This window comes from Strix aluco, chromosome 5 (genome assembly GCF_031877795.1).
Source record: "Strix aluco isolate bStrAlu1 chromosome 5, bStrAlu1.hap1, whole genome shotgun sequence".
NCBI classification, from domain to species: Eukaryota; Metazoa; Chordata; class Aves; order Strigiformes; family Strigidae; genus Strix; species Strix aluco.
In genome coordinates, this window is record NC_133935.1 from 9,666,403 (window position 1) to 9,689,067 (window position 22,665).

The window sequence follows — 22,665 nt, forward strand, 5'->3', positions numbered from 1 at the left end:
ACAACAGATCCTACAAACTTTCAGTTCTGCCTTTTTCGTGATTTGTTATTTCTGTAGGAAACAGACATTTATGCTGGAGAAGTCTGACATGAAAGCCGTCTGCACTTTCTTGAAGCCTTTTTGTTTTTAGAATCCAGAGGAAAAAGACCCACTGATATGTCTTCTCACAGAAGACGACTGTGGGGGGGAATTAGGTCTATCAAACTTCTCTGGTAGGATTACACCAAATAAGAAATGCAAGATCCATGCAGATGTCAGAGGCTTCATGTTTCAGGACTGTCACAGGCAGTAGCACTTGTAGTTTTCATTAGGAGAACACAGGAGTTCAGAGAATATTCTGGGACACAATTATGTTTCCATGACCATCAGATTTAGTAATCTTTACTGTAAGATCTTGAAATTTGGTGCTACAATTTTTGACTTCATGACATCCACTCCATATGGAGTTTCCAGCACCTGAGTCAGTGGGTACAGCAAGTTTCTGTCTCAATTACTACTATTTACCCCAGCCACTGTGTTACTGGTCAGTCCAAAGGCAATTAATAACTCAAAGGTAACACTTTCCCAAGGATTGCTTTCTGTTAATTCCTGTAGCCCTTTTGATAAACTCAGCTCACCAATGTTAACAAATAATTTGAAGCTTGCTTGCTGTACTACACTGAAATCCTTTTAGAGGGTGATTTGCTTGGCTTCTTTATTTATACATTAACAGTACAATCCCAATTTGTGATGAACAGCAAGAAACCACCACCCATCCAAATGATTTGGCTATTTGCTTCCACTGGAGAGACTATCAAACTGTCTGCAGAACTTCCCTTTTTTCCTTATTACAGAAGGTGAGAAGACATAATGCCCAATGGTAAGTCAGTCAAAGAAACCTGTCCACTTGCTCAGCCTTCTAGGGCAGGGTTTACTCACTAACCATTTCATTCTTTAAGGACTGGGAAGTGGAAGAATACAATAAATGAGTAGCTTTTCCTCACGCTAGAAATGATTGCATCTGTAGTCTAAACTAGCATGTGGTTTTTTCTTCACTGCCCAGAAGACTGTGAAATCTCAAAGACTAGAGAAAAGGGGAGGTAAAAAGGCTGCCTGAAGAAGTAATAGGAAAAATTCTTTGTGCTTTGGAAGTGACAGAGTGACTGCTTCAAAGGTTGTTAAAAAAACCCAAAAATGGGGCCAGGGCTGTTGTGAGACCATCCCCAGTGGAGGACTTCCTACTGAAAACTTCTATGAACTAAAAGTTGCTCCCTCAGTGGCACTGGATGATTCTGCAGATGCTGAAATGTCTATTAGGCCTGTGGCAGTACTGCCTGACCTACCCTCTCTTCTGCTATTTTCCAGGCTAAAAAGACCTATAGCAAATATCACTGAACACCACTGTCCATGATGCAGTAGTGCTACGAATTCTTTTGCATGCTACTGGTGTAATTATGAATGTGCTGAGTTATTTCATGCTCTCTGAGACTATCATTGAAGCATTCTGGTGAGATTGGAGATTGTTGTTTCCAAGACTGATTTTTATGGTATTTGCTTAATCTCTTGAATAGTGTGCACTGGGCATTGTTCCTGAGAAATTATTTTCAATGCTTAAGAGCAGATGGTGTTTAACTGCTTATGTGGCAGTAAAAAAAAAAGTCCAAAGATAGTGGAAGAAGGAAGACTTTACAACATGTACTGAATACTTTGCAGATTTATCTCTGTCAGTCCAAATGGAAAAACTGGCACCGGCTAGAAGAAAGCACTAGCATTTAGAGAAACAAATCTCTCAATTGTTTTGGTTACGTGCACTGTAGAGATTTAACTACATTTGGGGCACTCATAAAATTAAGCTTTAACACTGGGATTTGTAAGTAACAGACTGTTGGTGGTTTTGGATACAATTTGTGGAGTTAATTTTGTTTACAAGAACTGAAGAAAAACCTCAGTTTCATGCTAGGCAGAAAAGCTGTCTCAAGAGCTCCAAAGACTAAAAATTAAGTTGCACAATTTTTACCAGCTACTAAAATACTTAGACTAATCTAATTTCTTAAAAAATCATGGATTTCAAAGTCATTTACAAGCTAGTCGCTAGATTTCAGCAACCATCTCACAAATTGCTCTTGGAGATGTGTCAGGTAAGAAACAAAGTTAGTAACTGTATTTTTGTTCTTGTCCACTGGCACAAATTAAAAAAATCCATTCTAGTAGAAGGCAGACACAGGCTAAAATCTAACCAAGACAAATATTTAAAGGCTTTCCCTGTTAAATAGTTCAGTGTCATTAGCAGAGAAGTACTAATTTCTATGCTGCAAATTTGCTCATATTAGCAACTTCATATGAATAAAAAGGCACTGCCCTGAAAGAGCTCACAACTTAGGTGGTGTTGTTTTTCCCTACCTACCCCCCACTCCCCCCCAGCTGTCTTCTGTTCACGATGTTTTCCTGCTGCTTTTCAACCACCTTTTGGACATATGATGTAACCTGACCCTAGCTAAATCCAGATAATAAAAAATACCATGAACCACATAATCAAGTAGAACCTAGAAGACAGCAAATTGGATAAACACAAACATGATCTCTATTTTAAATTTGCTTGATTCTACCATTCCTTCACAAACACTAAAACATCATTTTGAAATAAATGGTGAAATAAAAAATGGTTTGATGATCAATGATTCTTCAATTCCAAAAGCCCTGCCCATGACAAGAGTCTTGCAATTTTAATCTATAAAGAATGTTAAATAGATTTGCTTTTACAACGAAAGATAGTAGAGTCATCAGAACAAAATTTACACATTTCCATCATTCACTATGGTGGAAAAACTTTACATACTAGAATGAAAACAGAAATACTTACTGTGGAGATGGCATTGACCATGCCATTGGTGATCTGATCTTGACGCATATGCTTCACTACATCAAACTGAGCTGCACGTTGCTTGGGGATTACCTGGTCAGCAATCTTTTTCAGTTCAGAGTTAAATTTTTTGAACAAATCTTCAAATAGAAGAGAAAGAAGCTGGAAATACACAACAACTGGATTAAGGGAAAAATTATACTTTTCCAAGTCGGGGGGGGGGGGGGGGGGGGGGGGGGCACATGTTTAACATTTCTACCTTTACACTTTTTGTCAGTTAAATAATATCCTCTCTGTTTCTTAAATATTTTTATCACATTTGCCTTGTTAAAGTGCAATATTAGAGAATAATAGAAAGCAAATTAAGTAGAAGAATGGTCTAAGCCTATGTATTTATTCATTTTGGTTTGCTTTACTCCTTTCTTTGCAATATCTTGGCATACCCATCCATCTCTACACTATCAATTTACTAATCATTTTCCCTAATCTGCTACATTATAATCCACCTGATCTATTTCTTCCTTCCTAAAGTCACAAATTCTTTTAAAGATTTAATGCCCTAAATGTACAACCCTGAATTACACTCAAGATTTGGAGGCAAGACCAGCTTCTATTCTAATTCTGGATGAAATAACTGCAGTAAAGCAATAAGTGAAGTGTAACTTTTAGATATTCTATTATTAAAAGTGAAAAAGGCTGCTTAAAGTGCCCCTTCCCAGGAGCTACTTAAAAGACAAGACAAACATCCAAGTGACTGTAAGGGGCCCTTAGGGGAAGCAACTCAGCAGCACAGAGTTTGGAAGCAGGGCACAGTTTGCAAGACTAGAATGAAGCACAAAACGTGCACTGTTACCATTGCTTCTGGACAAGTAGAACTAAAAGACTTTTTTAGGGGCCCAGAAGCAACCTCTGCTCTTGACAGCTGGCAAGACATATCTCAGGTTACATAGACAGCTTCCTCACTAAGATACACTTTTATCCTGCTACTTTCTGCCAATCACAATCTATGGAAAACCAATTACACCCACAGAGAGTCCACCTGGTTCAACACCTGCCATCCTTTTCTAGAAGTGCTACTACAGAAAGTGCAATGCTCTTCTACATCTCGCCCTTAAAAAAAATAGAAAGTCTACAGTTTAAGCAAAGAAGCTACATAACACAGCTGAATTAGAAAAAAACCCCACAGCAATACAAACCAAAAAGTGCCGCAGTTTAAGCCAGTTAGTTTCCTGTATATGTATACTAATTACTTCTAATTCCTAAAATAGCCATAAAAGGAAATGGCTACCAAAATGTGTGATCTTTTTTTGCTCTCCAATCTGCTTTGCCTCTGCAGCTTGCTCAGCCTCTCCTTGCTGATACTAATAGCTTCCCAAACACTTAAATCTGCATTACATGATACATTTTAAGTGTTCACAATTATTAGCTTTGGAAGCAAGCAGTGTAAATTCTAAAGCCTGGCAGTCCTGTCCTGGGACTCTATTTTCCAGCAGCTACAAGTGTCAGAAGAACTAAAAATGCAGCAGCTACCAATGCCAGAAATGGTAGTTCCCAGTGTACAACTCATTGTAGGGCTGAACAAGCTAGGTATTCAGCCACCACAAGCTAAGACATTCTGGAGTCAGTTGTACAATTTAATTTCTGTTTGTCCAGAATTAAACTGAGTTTTAACTGTCTCCATCAGACATAGTCCCAACTTTTCCTCACCTTCTGGAAACAAGACAGCAAACCACTCATTCCTCTATCAATGGGATGGGCCACTAGTTTTCATTTGTTTTTCTCTATGTACATGCCCAGCTGGGCTGACCAAAGCATTTGGCAAATGACACTGTAAAGCAGCCAACTAAATTATAAGCTACCCTTTTCACTGGCATCACAAATTCATTTAAGAATAAAAAACCCAACAAATTACACCTGGAAACTCAAGACAGACATCTGATTTGCTATAAAACACTCCCACTGGCCTTCATGGAGAGCAAGACTGGATTATACTTGACAGTCTACTCCACAAGACATAAGGAACATTGAGTGTTCAGTCACTAAACTGTAAAACCAGTGATAACACACACTGTATGCTAACCCTTGACAAAAATGGAATCTTACTTCCACTCTGGACAGAGAGTTTTTGCTTTAAAACTGGTTAAGTGGGTTTTTTTAGACCTGACCTTAGCATGAGAAGAAGGTGTTGTAGACCCTCTTTCCCTTCCTGATGCTTGTAGTACCATTAACATTTACAAGACGATACTCTATCACCACTGTCAAAAGAAATCTAGTCACCTGCAACTCACAGCTCTTTTAAATCAGATTTCCATCAGAAATAAAAGCATCTTCTATGAAGCATCATGTAATGAAGGAGAACCCATAGGACTCTCCAAAAACTACATTATGAAGGAAGTTATTTCAAAAGTAGGGAAAAAAAGTAAAAGTAATGTGCACAGTTTTAAGATGTCTGATAGCTCTAGTTAAGGACTAGACTTTTGAAATCAATCATGATATGCATTCGATCTCAACAGGTTTGAGCAGGACTTACACATTTGACAAAACATTTAACTGAACATTTTAAAAAATTCACTCATGTTTTCATATTTGATTTCTTGAGCATAAAATTGCAAAAATCTCCAAATTCCACATGCCATAGGGATTATAAAGCCATGCCATCCTTCCTCTTCTCTGAACTAATAAAGTACATTACACCCCAAGTACCCCAACTTGCTAGAAAAGTGTCATATTTTGCTAATTTCGCTCACAGACTCTCAGTCTGTAACAACTCTGACTATCTGGCAAAGCAGAATCTCACAATAACCACATTATTTAGGTTGAGTAAGAAACTAAAGAAAAAGGATGGAATGCCAGTGATAATATTCAATGGATTTCATGGTTAGTCCAGGGCCTTTCAGCCTGCTTCAGACAGGAGCACTAAAGAGCAAATTATATTTAAGAAAAAAAAAATACTGACAGCTCATCAATTGATTTTCATTGAAAATCCTAAGAAAAATTAATAAAGAAGTTAAGCTGCTGAAATACAGTTTCACCAATTAGCTTAATGTCAGAGAATTCTAATTAGGCGCCTTGAGATTGCTATTTAGCGTTTAAGCCTTTAGAGTGCCAAATTCTCCCTTTCACACAAACTGGTTGCAAAATTAAAGACATTAGGCAGCCTTAATTATATTATCAGAACAGCTGGGATTAGGCAATCTCTGAAGTCAAGGCGGTATTCTTTTGTCACAGGGTAGAAATCCCTTGCTTTCCAGGGTGCCGGATTTTGGTGCTGTTCCATATCTCACCCATACAAAGCAAGCTGCATTAGAAACAAAAAAAAAATGAGGACAAAGAACAGAGTAATGCTTAGCAAATAATGAACACATTAAGGAAAGAGAAAAGGTAGGTGAAAAGATTAAGCCTGAAATCGGTAGGTTTTGCTAACACCTCAGCTGGCACCTGGCCTACCGAGCCTCTAGTGGCAGAAAGACTAAGAGAAAGCTCTGTAAACCAGCTTGGCTAATGGATACAACTCTGTTATCTAAAGCTAAAGCACATTTCGTACTCTCTTGTCCCATGGGGTGTGAAATTAGCAGCTATTGTTTTCACACATTTTTATAAACACAATGCCTTTTATGTCTTTACATTGTTTAGACCGCTATGTTTTTCTCCTCATATGGGAATCTTTTCTTTTTTTTCTTTATTCAAATTTTAAATCACCAGGATTTTTATTCCAGGAACATGCTGGCATTAAAAACAAGCACCAACCATTTTATCCATGCAAACTTTAACTAAACACAAACATTTAGAAACTGGCAAAAAACCTCTACACTTTTTAGTCTGTAATCCAATCAAATTAATATACACTGATAATGTGGCAGAGAGGAATTCAAGTGTTCAGCTTGAAATGAGCTTTTAAAATATCACAAGAGAGCCAGAACTACTCTTAATCAAGTGTTATACCCCCCTTGCCTAGGTCTCCTTGATGTAGAAAAAATACACATTGGCTTTGTTATGATGATCCTCTACATTTAAAACCCCTTCCCAGTTAATTTAAAATGACTTTGGTTGTTAACATCTGTGTGAGCAGAGACTTTTTTCTTCCAGCTTGTAGAAAAGTTTTTACCTGCTCTACTTTCCGCCTCTAAAAATATTAGGAAAAAACAAACTACTCCTTCAGTTCAGTTAAATAAGAACAATACAGTGACAAATCAACAACTAATTTTACTGATTACAGTCATACTGAACCACAGCAACATTACAGCAGAAACCAGACAACCATTACAGCTTAAAATACTTGCTCCATTAGAATATTGCACTAATGTCCTCTTACTCCTCCTTACACTTTAGAAATACGTTCTGTTTCAGCACAAAGGTTTGATAACAGTCAACATATTAATTTAAAGAAAGATTTATTTTTTTCCTATCAGGTTAAGAAGTCATTTTTCCTTGTATTTGTGCTTAGAGCGTGTTGAAGAGCGTCATCTTAGTTTTTTCAGAAAACTAGGAAGCAAAGCACATGTTTTTATTCTGAAATGATTCTGCGCTCTGTGTGTGTTCACATGTGTGCATGGAAGACAGGGCAGGGTGGGAAGGAGAACAGGAGTATGAGACAATATACAAGCACACACCTTAAAAAGTGCAGTAAGATGAGAATTCCCACTGGATACGAACAAAAAGGAATGGATACTGTTACTTGCGCTGCACCAGAAATCCCAATACAAATTATATGGGGAGCAGAGATGCATAGTTTCTCCAACCTGGTGCATTATGTGTACTTGTCTGAATTTCTGATGCATCATCAATAATCAGAGATGATACTGACTGCCAAAATTTCAACTTAAGTTAATACAGAGCACAGCAAAGAAGTCCAATCCTAATCTAAATTGGTTAATCAAATAACCAGACATGACAAGGAAAAAATCCATGCCATGGTAACTAGGCAGTTCCTTCACCTACTAGGCAAATTCCCACTGCATTAGGAGAACACAGGTTGGCCAACAGCTGTGAACTGCCATCCTCTCTGCAAAAAAACGGTGCCAGACACCTCAAACCATTCCCTCCTTCACAACCCTTTGTCACTGCTTCTACCTCCAAGCAGAGAAGTCCATGCAATCCACTTTCATTAGTTGCTCAAATTAACTTTAAACCACTTATTTGTTAATTCATGCTACTCTAGAGGCTAGAAAGGCAGCTGACAACAAATAAGCAATCTTACAGGCTTCTCCAAATGACAGGAGGCTTGAGTGGCTGTTTTGTGAGCAGCTACACAAGCTGGGTTCTCCACAGTGGGACAGCGTGGATGTGACACTCGGGCACCTACTTGGTCCCAGTTTATTCCCTTACCCAGTTGCTTAGAGGGGGACACTGGAAGATGGATCTTACCACTGCCTTCTTGGCACTAACAGTGTTATAATGGGACTAGAACTGATGCTGTATTTACAATGCTCTGTCCTTTTAGCTGGTATAAAGAGAAGTAAGAATATAATTTATTTGTCTCAATCAGGGAAGCATAGCTAAGTCAACACAAAATAAAATGAGAAGAAAAACACTTCAATTGAAAAGACAGGGAAGCTCCTTACTCTGCATCTTTTAAAAGCAGATAGTGACTCCAAAGAAGCACTTTGCTCTGAAGTAAAAACTCACCTGCCCTGCCAACTCCAAACGTTTATTTCCATAGTAGTCTCTGTCATCTACTTTATTTTCTCCTTGAGCCAAAATTACTCTGCGTACCATCACTGCTGTGTATATGCACTTGGCACGAAAATTGAACTCCTTCACCTGTAAACAAAACAAAAAAACCCTATACTGATGTTTCAGGATCAGTTCCTTAGTTTTTATTCAGACAAACACATCCATTTAAATCAATGGGTAATCTGGGCTGACTGAGGAGTTACAAAAGAGATCTGTGCACTTTACCTTCTTAAAAAATGCTAAAAGTAATACACATTAGTGACATTGAAACAGATAGTAAATGAAAACAAATCAGAATAAAGGTATAGGTCATGAGAATAAGGTCCTGAACTAACAGCTGATACTACCTGGCTATGCAGCAAAAACGCATAATATGGTAAATAGTTCAATGGTACAGCATTTCATAAACATAAAGATTACTTCTGACTCAATCCAAACCTTCCCCTGTATTTTGAAGATGGTTTATTTTATCTCAGCTAAAAACAATCAAAGACATTTTTCCCTGCTAACAAACCTCACACCATAAATAACCACATAAATTTACTCCAGTTTAAAAAAACCCCAACATTACATACAAGAACATGGGTCAGAATAGTTGATGCTAGCAGCTCTCGTGCTTCTTCCATCTTTGTTTTCTTTGGGCCTCCCCACATCCTTTGCCTTCGTACTTTGTTTCCGATGTACTTCAATGCCTGTCAAGGCAGGGAATTAACTTGAGTTAATATCAGAACTATAACCTATACAAATATAAACACACAGAGAGATCTGTATGTTCAGTCAGTGCAATCCCACTAGTCACAGATGATAACAAACTTCAAGCAAAGTGCAAAATACCACACATGTAAGTGATACTAATAAAAAAATATTGAAAATTGACATAATTTATTATAATTAAACATACAAAATGTTGGTTATCATATGTTGATAACATCTGGAATGGGAAGCGGTGAAGGAGCATGATTAATACATTAAAAGAAAGGGAACTGCAGAGATGTAAGAAAAAGGATTACATAATTTCCAAAGATATCTAGTTTATCTTTTCACCTATGGTTCTTTTGTGTACTTGCTAAGTTTCATTCACATATTAAACTGCGAGGTGGCACTCGCTGTTTAACAGGTAGAAACACTACTGTGTGGCATCCACATCTGTCTCCAAGTCTCTTATCAGTTGTCCAATAAATTGAATCAATTTGCAGAATTCAGGGTCAGACAAGTCAAAGAAACTACCAGGTCCACACAGGAAGTTCATGTCTGGAAATGAAGCCATGCCCCCTATGCCAAAGAATTATCCTCTCCACTAAATGACAGACTATCCTTTCCATCTGTTACCTTCTTCCCTAAACAGCTCTTTCTTTTCATTTCATTTGACATTTCTTGCACAGAGTAACTTCTGTATTTCTGTTTTTCCACTTTCCTCTGTGGCCCTCTGGCATCACCATTTTAGCCTTCTGACTCTGAATTAGGCGGCCTTCGTGCTACCTCTAACCCTGAAAAGCCCCAAATGCAAACTAGAAAGATGTTCACTTTACAACACTCAACATCACACATGGAAAGGTTCAATAAAGTTTACAATGAAATATCAGAAATAAGACTAATCTTCAAAAGCTTCTTCTAGCACATTAATAGGTACATGATGGAAATGCTGACAGCAAAATGGGCTGTGCTCTGGCTCATTAAAAAAGTACACATGAGCTGAAGAGAATTCTGGCAACTCTTTGGCAGGACAGAGAGTGGCTATTACTGAGGGCTTTATACAGGAGATTAGAATTGGAGGAGAACATCTACTCATGAGACAAACAGTCACGTCCACATCAGTGGGGCTTCTGCGAAATGGGGCATGCGATTCCTTTTAAAAAAAAAAAGGGAATCATCCTCAACAAAAAACCCTAATCTTATGGATATCACTACTTGTCACATACATTAAAACATAACCCTGGGCTCTGAAAACAGAGCATTTCTTGACTTTGGAGTTTTTTTCAGTTAGGCAATGAGAGCAAAGCCTGACTTTTCACAAGTCCTGTCCCCTTAAAAAACCCTCATCTTAGAATAACCCCAAAAAACAAACCTCAAAGCACAAAGTGTATGTCAATTGCTGACATGGCAAAGTGGTCAATACCCACCGTCTTTAGATTTTTATGGCCTCTGGCCATGTGAAAAGACACACCTGCATCTGTGTAAAAATCTGAGCTTTTTGGCATTCTTCCAGACTAGGAGCAAATGCAGCCATCACATGTTCCTCTGTGCCAATCATTTGTACAATCTCTTGGTCACTCTCAACACCCATGGCCTAGGAACAGAAGAAAAGATAGAAATAGCACAGGCTTTATGTTAACTCACTGACATTTGCTTATGCTAATTTGGTATTGTTTGTCTGCATTACTACTAAGCAAGAGCTAGTTCTTCTCTAAGAAACTGTGCCATCTGGCACTGGCAGCACATATTCTAGCTATGGAAGAACGTTAAATGGAAATCTTGATAAGCAGCAGGAACACACACACACACACTTTTTGAAGAGCCTTTTTTTAATTCACTGACGGGAGTTAAATTTTCTGTTTTTTCTTAAGAAAGAAATAAATACCAGGTAATAACAACCCTACATGTGCAACAATGAAAACCAAGTCAGAATCTACAATAAATAATGTGAAATTTCTTAAAAGATTACATATGGTCTCTTACCACAAGCAATTTTGCAAACTCAGTTGACTGTGATGCAGCACGTCCTATTTGAGAAATGTTTACAATTTACCTCCATTTAGAAGATGACTTCACTACACAATTCCACTTGAAAGCCATTCTATTATTTCACTGATCCTTGGACACCTTTTTAGACTTTATATTGCGGAAAAAGCTTAATAAACTAAGAAAGCGCTTAACAGATTTAGAAAAATCTTTCTATCAGTAAGCGTTTCAAGGTGGCAGCCAGCAGTGAAGGCCTTTGTGGATTCCAGATGGTGCTAAAGCTCCCCCCTTCACACATTTGCCTGGAGCTCTGCCATATCAAGAAATGGAATAATCTCTCTAAACCTCTTCTGGCTGAGTTATAATATGTTTCTCAGAACTTTGTGAGGAAGTTACGTTTGCATTCATATTATTCTTCAAGCTGCCTGCCACAAAGACCATTGTAAATAACGGCCTATGTAGACCCGAGTATTCTGGTTCTCATTAAAAACTGGCAGTGTCCCAAAAAGTCACATTTTCCTCAAAAATGCACAAATACCTTCCTTTCTTATTGCCTTCATTGGGTGTCATTCTGCTTAACACCTAGCTAACGCTATGCCCTTGCAAAACTGTTGCTCTAATTCTGAAGTATCCAGCTCTTTTTTTTTTTCTTTTTTTCTTTCATTTCTTCTTTCTTTTTCAACAAAGTGGTTGGGTGAAGTTCGTTTAACTTAAAACTCTGTCTCTTCACCTTGTGGTTTATTATAAATTAAAAGCAGTGCAAAAGTAGCACACACCCATAACAGTGTGAGAACATTGCTGGTTTAGTGCAAAGCACAGATCACAATTCCACCATCTCGGACAGGCTTGAGTGCCAAATCAAGATACAGTTACTTCACCAGGTAAGAGTGTTTCATCATATTTGCTCCCACTAAGTAGTCACCCCTCTGATCTCAAGGCTCTTCTCAGAACCAGAATTTGTCCATGATATTGCTGTAGTTCAGACTGTTTTTCAAATACTATTATGCTTCCTCACCGTTTTAAATAAGGTCACACAGTAGTTAAAAAACCTCAGCGGAGAAGTTAACAAAATCCCTCCTGACCTGAGAGCTAGACTCGCAAGAAAGTCTACAAAAGCATAAAAGGTTCACAATAGTCTTTTTCCATGTGTCTAGGACTTAATAGCTGACCAGCAAACCAGTTTAGGAACCGCAACTGTATTCATACAATTACTGCACTTAGCCTACCGAAGAACATTTTATTCAGGGGATCTTTGTGCCATTTTAGGCACATATTCCAGGAATACATTTATCCAAAGCACAACAAATGCAAGCTGATACCACCCTACTTCTGTCCACCAGGTTAATTTTAAGATGGCAACCAGATCATAAGAGTCATGTAAAAACTGAACAAAACAAGTGGGGGGAAAAAAAAAAAGCCAACCTGCAGTTTTACTATGCTCTTTCATCCATTAAAAAACAGAGGCATAGTAAATTAAAGGGATTGACAATTTCTTCTAACTTGATGAATTCTCTGATCCGAAGTCTGACAACAACAAGATGAAAATAGGACATATCATTATGCCCGTATAGACTTTCCAGTTGAAGTTGCTAGCAGCAAATTTACTTGAGAATTCTGAATTTGTGTGTGGGAAAGGCTGGGATCTGCCACCAGACAACATATGTTATATTGTTAGATAAGTGCAAATTGGGGGAAATTGATTTGAGTAATAACTAAAAACTTAGGCAAATGGCTGAAAAAGATGTGCTGATACAGTAACCTAAAAGTAAACCCATTTTTCTTCTCCATACTCTCAACAATCAAGGGCAGAGCTGCACACACAAATTCACCTACAAGCAACACTAACAGCGCAAGCAACAGGCCCATGCTGGTATCAGATTTGTAATCTTCACATTTTCTTTTTTAGTAAATTTGTCCCTGGTGTTGCACGTCTACCAAAAAAAAAAAAAAAAAAAGTAAAGTACTCCAGAATTAGCCTGTAACATCAGTAGGATAGTAACAAAATATTCCTGCGTTGTTGCTTGTGTTATGGAAACACTAAGGACATGAGAAGCAGGAATGGGTCCTATGCTTAAAGTGCTCATGATCCCAGGGCAAAGCTGAGGGAAAGGGAATTAACATAAAAGCAAAGCAGGAAACCAGATGTCTTGTTTATTTTTGATTGGAAGGCAATGTCACAAAGGGATAATTTTACAGGGGGCAGAGGAGAGGGAGACATTGCAAGGGGATAACTTATCAGTAGCAGTGAAAGGATGAGGAAGGAGATGGCAGCGGGCTGTTGAAGATCATGGCTGGAAGGCTAGTAGTCAATGGATATATGACAGACAAGTCAGAGCAAACAGAATATTCATATCATCTGGAGTTCCAAGTAGGAGAAAGTGGTCCAACTGGGGTCAACTGGTTCCTAGGGTTGGGCAGGTTCCACATGTGTGTGCATATGTGCGTATGTGTGTGCACACGTACATACGAGAGAGTGTGCATTGAGAGAGTGTGAGCCCAGCTCTTCCTCCCCCAGCTCCAGTCTTAATGATGATGTCTAGGCGTTTCCATGGCACTTCCCTAGAATGTAGTTCTGCAGTCCATCAGGCTAAATTACAGAATGGAGACAGGCAGATGACTGGATTAAAAAGATGTCAGGGAAGTTCAAGGTTGACATCACAGGCAGAATTGGTCTGCAGCTTTCATAATTCAAAAGATACGAGCTATGAAACTGCAGCCATGGGAACCCATAATTCTGCAGATCCAGTAAGACCACCATTCAGCTGTTCCTCTAGAGTTGCATCTTAACAGTTCCAAGACTAACACAGGTTTGTAAAAATGAAACTCGACCTGCTGTTCAAATCTTTTGCCGCAGGTCCTAGAGCAGCTCCTTATAGCTCCCACATAAACTAAAGATACTTCACCTAGTGATTCAAGTTGTAAAATTCAACTTTTAAGTCCCCCTCGGTTACTTAGAATTCTCTTCCTTCCCCAACCAGTTTTGGTGCAGCATGCAACCTTCATTTACTTCAGCTCCCAGGACTCACTCAAGTCTAATGAATCAAGATCACAAACCCAAAAGAAAAATAGCCCTTACCTTAAAACAGCTCTAACTACCTGCAATGTAGGGAGCTCCTTGCAAAAGCAGGAGCACCACCTCACCTGTAACCCTGATGTTTTTCAGGTCAGAAACACCCGTAACTACTACACAAATATTCCACACCTCCTCTAATGCTCATTGCTAACTAAAACTGTCCAAGCCCCCCAGGTAGTGTACGGAGCTCATAGCCTGACATGCTAAAAACCCACTATGCACAGTTCACACATGACCTATGCACAACTGACACACAGCTAAAACAAAAGTCTCTTGGGGTTTCAAGTCAACTCAGGGCATCCTAAATACCACTCTGGTTGCATGTATATATTAACTAATGAAATAGTGTTACACAGTAAGCAGGAAGCAAATTAGTTGTGTCTGTTTCCCATTACAAGGCAGTTAACAGCCCTTTAAAAACCTCGACAAAGACATACTTTGGGGGCAAAATTGTCCAATTTATATTACTACTTCAAACCAAAAACTGCATTTACATATATAGGGGCTGCACAAATGCTTCTGTCACTTTCAAGAAAGGTTAGAGCAGAAGTGTTTAAGCTAGCACAGCAACAAAGCACTAACTCCCCCACATCTGAAGAGCAGACACTTTGAGTCTGTCCTAGAATAGTGCCAGGACCATGCCTTTTGTAGCCTATCAAATTTCAGCTAGCTGTGGTCAATGTGCTAAACTTCACAAAACCACAACTTACATATGTTTGGCACAACTAGCTGTTAAATCTCTGAATATGTCAATCACAAAGATCCTTACAGGTCTGGGTGGCAGAAAAGCAAAGCAGCAGAACAAGGTCATTCAGGCTTGCAGTTTAGAAGAGACTACGGATAAGGATGAACTGCAAGTCAGATGCTCCCCTTAGGGTGACCCTACATAGTCCAGTCCCCCCACCTACCGAGATCAAGGAACCTTTAGTTCCACACTATCTCCAACCCTCCCCACAGCCCATGCACTGGGGTTTCCTTCCTCCCCGTGAAAAAAAAAAGAAAGGATGGGGAATACTGTATGTTCAGGTCTTCCCCTAGCATGCAGCTGAGATGTGTCCATGACTCATGCCTAAAACATGAAAGTACTTTTAGATTCTAGTCAAAGGGAGCTGTTTCTGTATCTTAGGCCTCAGCTGTCAGTGGGTGGTGTTGGTAATGCTCCCTACTTCACAGTCCTTGCTTTTGGGATGCAGATGTCTAAGGGATATTAGTACACCTCCACTTTACAGTTGCAATAGCTTTAAATGGACATTAAATCCTAGATCTCCAATACCTGCTTTCTTTTCTACAAAGTTACAATGATTTTCTGTACCTGATCTACATCTTAAGTCATCTGCAGGAACACTGTGTCATTTAAAGCTATTGGGACTAGAAAGACAATTCAAAATTGCCCAACTTTCTCACACTGACTCTCAGATAGTCCCTGACAAAACCATCCGCTGTAGCTGGCCTGTGCATTGGATAGCAGCCCTCTACCAATTACTAGCCATTTTTTTAGTCAAAACACAGAGATCTGTGGAACTTGGTTGCAGCCTGGATGCTGGTCTGGGCAGAAATGCAGAGCAATGGATTTTTGTCATTGCTTTCTCAGTTTATTTTTTGATGGGAAATTATACAAGCAGTTGCTCCAGTAAAAGTTAAGGATGCAAAGGCAACCAAAACTTCAGACTTTAGGTCATATGTACAGCTTAACTTTGCCCCTTGCAGATGTGTATCTCCACATTACGAGAAGCAGAACACTTAATAGTAACAAGGAGGACCCATGCTCCATACCCAAGGTTTGGGTCTCAGCAGAATGAAATTATTCCCCTTGCTTTTCCAACAAATTTCCTATGTATAATACTGCCATGTGAGAGAGCTGAGGTTACATGGGAATCCCTAAGTTAGGGATTTTCCAGTTTCAGGACAATAGCGTTTTTAACCTTGCTTCTAGTAGTTAAATACAACAAATACCATATTACAGCAATGCCCAAGAAAGAAAGATCAGAGGCTGGTGCCTGCCTAAGAATCCATTGAAAAGACTATCTGGGATTTTTAGTTTCCAGCTGGAGACTCATCAAAAGTGGACAGAAGGATCCCTGAAGTTCACATGTCATTAAAGGAAAGGTAAGAAAAATGACTGCTCAGGAGTACAGTTAAGTGCCAGTCAAGAATGGAACATTCAGAATAGTTAAAATGGGTGCAGCTAATTTGCTACTGGATTAAATCAATATAAAATCTTTGTAAAGCACTGCTGCCAAGAGCTTCTAACTGTAACCTTTTATTCAATAAATAAATGAAAAATTATGCAACATTATCTAGAATATAAAAGATACATATAGGCAGAGGGATACTTATAGCAAGCATTGTTAGAAAGTGATCAAATAGTCAGTACAACGCTGCTTAAAAAAGCCCCCAACAACCACACCCTCAGACTTAATAACCCAGAGCAGTTACTCTTCTGTGAGCAGGTATTTATCTATACCAGCAGGGGGTGACAAAATGTAATAAAAGTCTGTAAGTGAAGGTGGAATCCAGCTGTTTGGTACTGGAGCAAATGGATTAAGAGCCACATTAACACTTTCCTGCAACAGAAAAGTTGTGAACTTAATCCTGACACTTTTATGTGCATTTCTGTCCATGAGTAATTGCTCAACCTCCTTTATCACTGATCACTAAATCTAGATGATCTCCTCCAACTATTTGAAGAGATTAGTTTACTTGGAGATAACAGACATTTGTTTCTCAAATCTAAATCCAATTATTAAACTATTTTCTAGTACCAAACCCAAAGCACCTCCTACAAGAAAACAGATTCTTACAACTCTCAATCAGCCAAAGAGCTGTGGTAACACAGAAAAGTCTGTAGTTGTGGACACCAACAAATCAGTGCTGCTCCCAGAACTATTTGGATGCTGTGAGCAAGTGCTGCCCTCTCCTGGCAATTTTTTTCCTCGAGTGATTATCACATCCCCAAATCTGTCCTGTAAACCATTACAGTGAAGATGAAAAGGGAGCTATAGGATTTACTTATATAGGTTGCTAGATCCAGTCAGAGGCATTTTTTGTGCCCTAAGCCACCCTCCCTATGAACAGTGCCTCCAAGACTGCTGCCCAATTTCCTTCTGCGCACACAGTGCACCAGGCTGCAAACCCACAGGCAGCAGGAAGCCCACAGGACAGGAAGGAGCTACCAGCTGTTGGGAGGACAGGTCCTAGCCTAAGGCCTGGCCATGCCCCGCTCTCCTCTCCAGCAGCCGGACAGTGCCTGTCCACCCACCACCTTTACTGGCTGCGGCCCATGCATGCGATATCACAGACAGATGGGCTCCCAGCCTGCTTCCAGTCCTGCTGGGCAGCTAGGGAGAAGTCATCGTTATGCCTCCAGTTGTGTGCACCCTTGAGTGAATTACAATGAGAGAAGCAGAGGGGAAAAGAAAAGCAGTTCTGGCAGTTTCACAGGCAGCAAGAGCCAAGGCATGACACTGTCACCAGCTCAGCTGGCAGGGCAAATACTCCCCAATTCTAGCCCAGAATCAGGGGTGAATGCCTCTCACAGCTCTTTATTGCTTCAAAGCTACGATGCCTGTCTGTGCATTCACTGCACTGAAGATACCGGTGAGTGTTCCTGAGTCAGGCAGGGATTCTGCAGTAGTCTGAGAGAGGCAGAGTTCAGTCACAGATAAAGGAAGTAAACTGCCAAGAAATGCAAGCCACTCGAGTAATCTTAAAGGATTTAGGAATAGGTCTAAGAATTGCAAGACTTCCCCAAAGGCTATCAGTTCTGTTTACAGTTATGACTGGAAGTCATGTATTACAAGCTCATGGCTATGTCATGTCCCCAGATCTGAAGCAAAGGGTGTTGAGCTACTCAGCAGTCCACAAGTTGGAGGTAGGGGTGGGGGGGACCAAAACCAGAAATGAAGAGCCTGAACACAAGACTGTAACAGCTCATAACAAAAGAAACCAAAACCCTTCTGACCTTCTGGAGCAGCAGGAGCATAGGGAGCAGTGCAGAGGGAGCTTACAAAGCAATAAGGGGGTGGCAGCATTTGTCTTGGCACAGCAATGCTCTCCTTGCAGAAAAATGCAGCACTTTTTCTCCTTTTTGCTGTACAATAAAGATGACTTCCCAAGGGAAAAAAGCTTGCATTCTCTAAGCCCTGACAAGCCCTTCTGTACGTATTAATTTCTGAGAGCTGCTGTCAATCTTCATTCTTGAGCTACAGCACTTTCTTTTTTTTTTCTTTTTTTTTCCAAACCAACCGTTGTATTACCTTAAATATGATAGCAATGGGAATATCTTCTGACAAAGTGTTGTGCCTCAGGTAAAATCTTCCTTGTTTCACAACCATATTTGTTCTGCTCTTCTTCTCATGAGTGGAACTGAAGTTAAAAAATATATTATGTCCAACAAAGTTTGCACTGACACTCCTAAAATCTTCTGTATAAAACTTATCAAGTGTGAGAAATCTTTCATCTGAATTAATCCCACTTTCTCCTCTTTTAAAAATTACATTAAAACAGCCAGACATCACCCCGTAACTCCAAGCTAATAGGGTATTATCACTTGTGATGGGGAAGGTCAATATTTGACTTAAGCAAGTAGAAGCCTGACTTTTCAAAATCATCTTTGCATGCTTTTATCATCGACTTGGATGTAACCAGCAAGGTCAAACTGTGCACAAGTACAACAGTAATGAGATAACAGTACTTTGTGTTGTACATTTAACCTCATCTAGGCTTACTGTGGAACAGTAAAGGAGCCAGGAGAGATGTGTAAGAGGCCTCTGGAGAAATAAAAACAGCCCTCACACTGAACAGTGACAAGCACCATATTATACCAGTGTGCAGCTTAAAAAAAACACCAAAAGGCAAACAAAATATAAATAAAACTCATGCAAGGAGGAAAGACCAAATTTAGACTACCTTGCCATTTTCAATAATTCGTGTAGTACAAAAATATTTGATTTTTGTTTCCTTCTCAACTGCCTTTAAAAGATTTTATACTGATTTGATTTAGACAGCCAGACAAAATGTTACATCCAATTTCCACTGCAGTAACTTGATGTTACTTGCTGCAAAATGAGAGCAAACACCCTCAATTAGGAAGTGTACTTTGTAATGTTAAAAATTAGAACTTGCTTTTCCTAGTCTGGGATGAATCCTGAAGCATTTGAGCAACTCCCACTGATTTTTTTAGGAATACTGTATCAACTGATTTGGGGATTGATGTTTTAACACACAAAATGACAGCAGCAAGAGAGGGTTACTGAATGTCCCTCTAAAACTATACTAGGAAGAAAACTACATAGCTGCTTCAACTACAACAATGATCTTTTAAAGCTTTGGTTTTATCTCCTTTATGTAACTGCAAGCATTTACCATACCTGGTAACAGAAGCACCAACTGTGCCTTTTCTATCAGCTTCCACGATGATTCTGTTTTTGGATAACTGCTCTTGAATAAGAATGACTTTCTCTACACCTTTAACGATGAAATAGCCACCTGTTCAACAGAAAAGATTTTGCATGTCAGTACCCTTGCGCCTTACCTGCCTCCTTCAATATGCCCTTAAATATAAATTATTAGAAAATAAACAGTAAGTACACAAAGGACAAAGCAGGAGAGTAAACTCTCAGCAGAGTAAAGAACAAACTCTGTGTGGAACCCATGATAACTAGGAAAATGTTCCACTAGCCTGAACAGAACTTTTGCTAGGCTCACACAGACTATTTGGGATCTAAGACTTTATTTGGGAAGTACTTGGACAGAAAGAACTCACAGGCAGACCAAAAACTGTAAAGCTGTAAAAAGAACTCCAAACAGGTAAGGTTAAACTTATTAAAAGATGCTATAGAATTGTTAGTTCTACAAATTAGGTAAAAATATTGCCTGCCAGAAGAGTAGTTCATAAGGATATCAAAAAAGAACTGGCCATTTCAGATGCTTGGCATCAAATAAAAAGAGTAAGTCTTCCATAATTACCGACTTGCTCTCTCCAGCACCCCAGGGAGAAATTTAATTTGTATTACTTTTTAAAATGTATTTTAATGCCCTTGTTGTATCTAAGACAATATAAGGAATCTGCACGAGCCATGTTAGATTCCTCTCTTAAACTGCAGCTGTCTATTAATGCTCCTCCAGCACAGCACGTCACATCACTGTATCTTGCCATCACAAGAAAGCACAGCATATGTCTAGTGCATACTTCAAAAGTAGCAAATAAAAAGCAAAGTTGCTTGTTATAATCCTTCATCTCTACATTTCAAATATTATCATATATAACACTTTATTCTTCCTTTATTAAGTGAGAGTTCCCACTCTGGAGGACACCATTGTACCCCACTCTCCCTTGATGCACTTCATTTCCATGAACCAACTCCATCTCTACCCCCATATGATACATCACTGTACAATACTGTACACACTTCTCAACTTTTTCAAAATTTTGGTTTATCATTTTTGTGGTTGAAAACGCTGTCTGCAAATACAAACATTCCAAGCTGTCAACCATTTTTTATTATTTTCAAAAGCCTGTTGATTTCTTTTAGTTACGGGCATACTCTTGAGAAGTTCCCATGACTTCACAGTGGCAGGAAACACCAATGAGCTATTTCTTTGCTGAAAAAGATTTAAAACTAAAAGCACAGATGGGAAAAAAAAGAATGTGAGTGCAAACGTACCTGGATCTAAAGGACATTCATTAAGTTTGGCAAATTCTGCTGGAGTTTTCCCAGTAAGAACACAATTGGAGCTACGCAGCATTATAGGCATTCTGCAAGAAAACCAGTCAAAATTTTACTTTAGATTCAGATAGAAAAATACGTATAGTCAAATTCAGAACAAAAACTATGCTAAACAAACTGGAGAAAACACACATTTAAGATAATTAGAACACATGCAAGCTATGAACAACAGGTTTTTCCTTTAATCCCACCTTGTTTCACTGATCATGTAGTTTGAAAAGAGACCTGAAATTTGAAATCTACTGGCAGAAACTGTAGACTTTCTATCTAATTTTTATGCAGCTACTACAGGCACCCATGACAAGCACAGTCACCAAGGCCAATGATTACTAGTGCAAAGACACCTGGTTCCCAAAACCAGTACAGTCTGCGCTGAAGAACATTCCATTAAACCTGTTATCAGTTTTAATTAGGAAAAGCTAGTTCAGGTGTGATTTCCCACATAGCAATCACACCTTATGGCTGCAGACAGATAGTGCCTCTAATACATAACCTAGGCATGAAGTTTCCCCAGTAGTAGCTCCAATTTCTCTGGTGTCTTAGCACAGAAGCCTGCAGCAAGCATTTTGTGAAGCAACATGAAGGGGTGGAAAAATATTCCAAAAAATTAAAAACAAATTCTATGCTTAGGGAGGAAAAAAAGAGAAACTAAAGATGCAAAGACTGGATATAAGGCAAAACTTCTTCACCATGAGGGCAGTCAAGCAGTGGAACAAGCTGCACAGAGAAGCTGGGCAGGCCCCATCCATGGAGGTCTTCAAGACCTGACAGGCTAAAGCACTGAGCAACCCGGTCTGATCACAGAGCTGACCCCATTTTGAGCGGGAGTTTGTACCAGAGACCTCCTGAGGACTCTTCCAACCTAAATTATTCTATCACCCTGTGATGAAGTCAGGGAATGTTCACATTCATTTGGTTTTGTGTGTTTATACTGCAGTCTTACTAGGGATTTGGCTTATTCCAAAACCAACTAGCAATGATTTTGCAGTTATTATTAAAAAGAATACTTTTATAGTCAGCTACATAACATACCTTTCCACTCTCAAATTTTTCATTAACACTTTTGAAAGAGAGCATATTTTACTTCCAAAAGTTGCATTTTGCACAAGATAAAACAGCTTATCACTAGATCTATCAAAAGACCTCCATGTCCTTTAGTCTCTTCTACAAAAGCAGGCTTTCGATCCAGTTTACAGAATTTCACTCCTTGGTGGACAGCCTTTGTAACATGTTCCAGGTCCTTGCTAAGGCGTATTTTGACAAAATTTAACCATGAGTTCTACTATGCAACTATTCACAACCTCAGAGATATTCCATTCAAAATTACACCAATAAAAATAAAGATTAGGCAGCTCTTGCTAATGAAGTCATATCTCTTTTATTCAAATCTTATCAATTATTTGAATGTTTTGGTGTTTTCATATTCTTATATTTTAAAAGAAAACTGATGAACTCAAAATTCTATATTTTTGAAGAGGATAAAAAGCTATCTTGTCACTACAGTGCTCTATACAGATAACCTACTTGCTTCAGTCATTTCACTGAGAGTGTTTCCTAGAGATAAGAAGCTTCATATGACTATCATAATCTTGTATCACACACACAATAAGCCTAATGCATTGATTATTTATATCAGAAACAGTAACCAGTTGGCATAAACTCAAAATGGAGTA

The 22,665-nt window shown here is 39.0% G+C and overlaps 1 protein-coding gene across 4 annotated transcripts in view; it reads right to left on the bottom strand.

Moving 5' to 3' along the window:
* Positions 1-22,665, bottom strand: part of POLR3B (RNA polymerase III subunit B) — an 81,704-nt gene that overhangs the window by 48,347 nt on the left and 10,692 nt on the right. For all 4 annotated transcript variants that reach the window (XM_074825846.1, XM_074825847.1, XM_074825848.1 and 1 more), the window contains 7 exons: positions 20,930-21,021; positions 19,634-19,751; positions 18,521-18,629; positions 10,677-10,799; positions 9,088-9,204; positions 8,465-8,599; positions 2,840-3,001 (listed from right to left, as the gene is read on the bottom strand). In XM_074825846.1, coding sequence (XP_074681947.1) covers positions 2,840-3,001; positions 8,465-8,599; positions 9,088-9,204; positions 10,677-10,799; positions 18,521-18,629; positions 19,634-19,751; positions 20,930-21,021 — 856 coding nt within the window. The remainder of the gene's footprint in view (positions 1-2,839; positions 3,002-8,464; positions 8,600-9,087; positions 9,205-10,676; positions 10,800-18,520; positions 18,630-19,633; positions 19,752-20,929; positions 21,022-22,665) is intronic.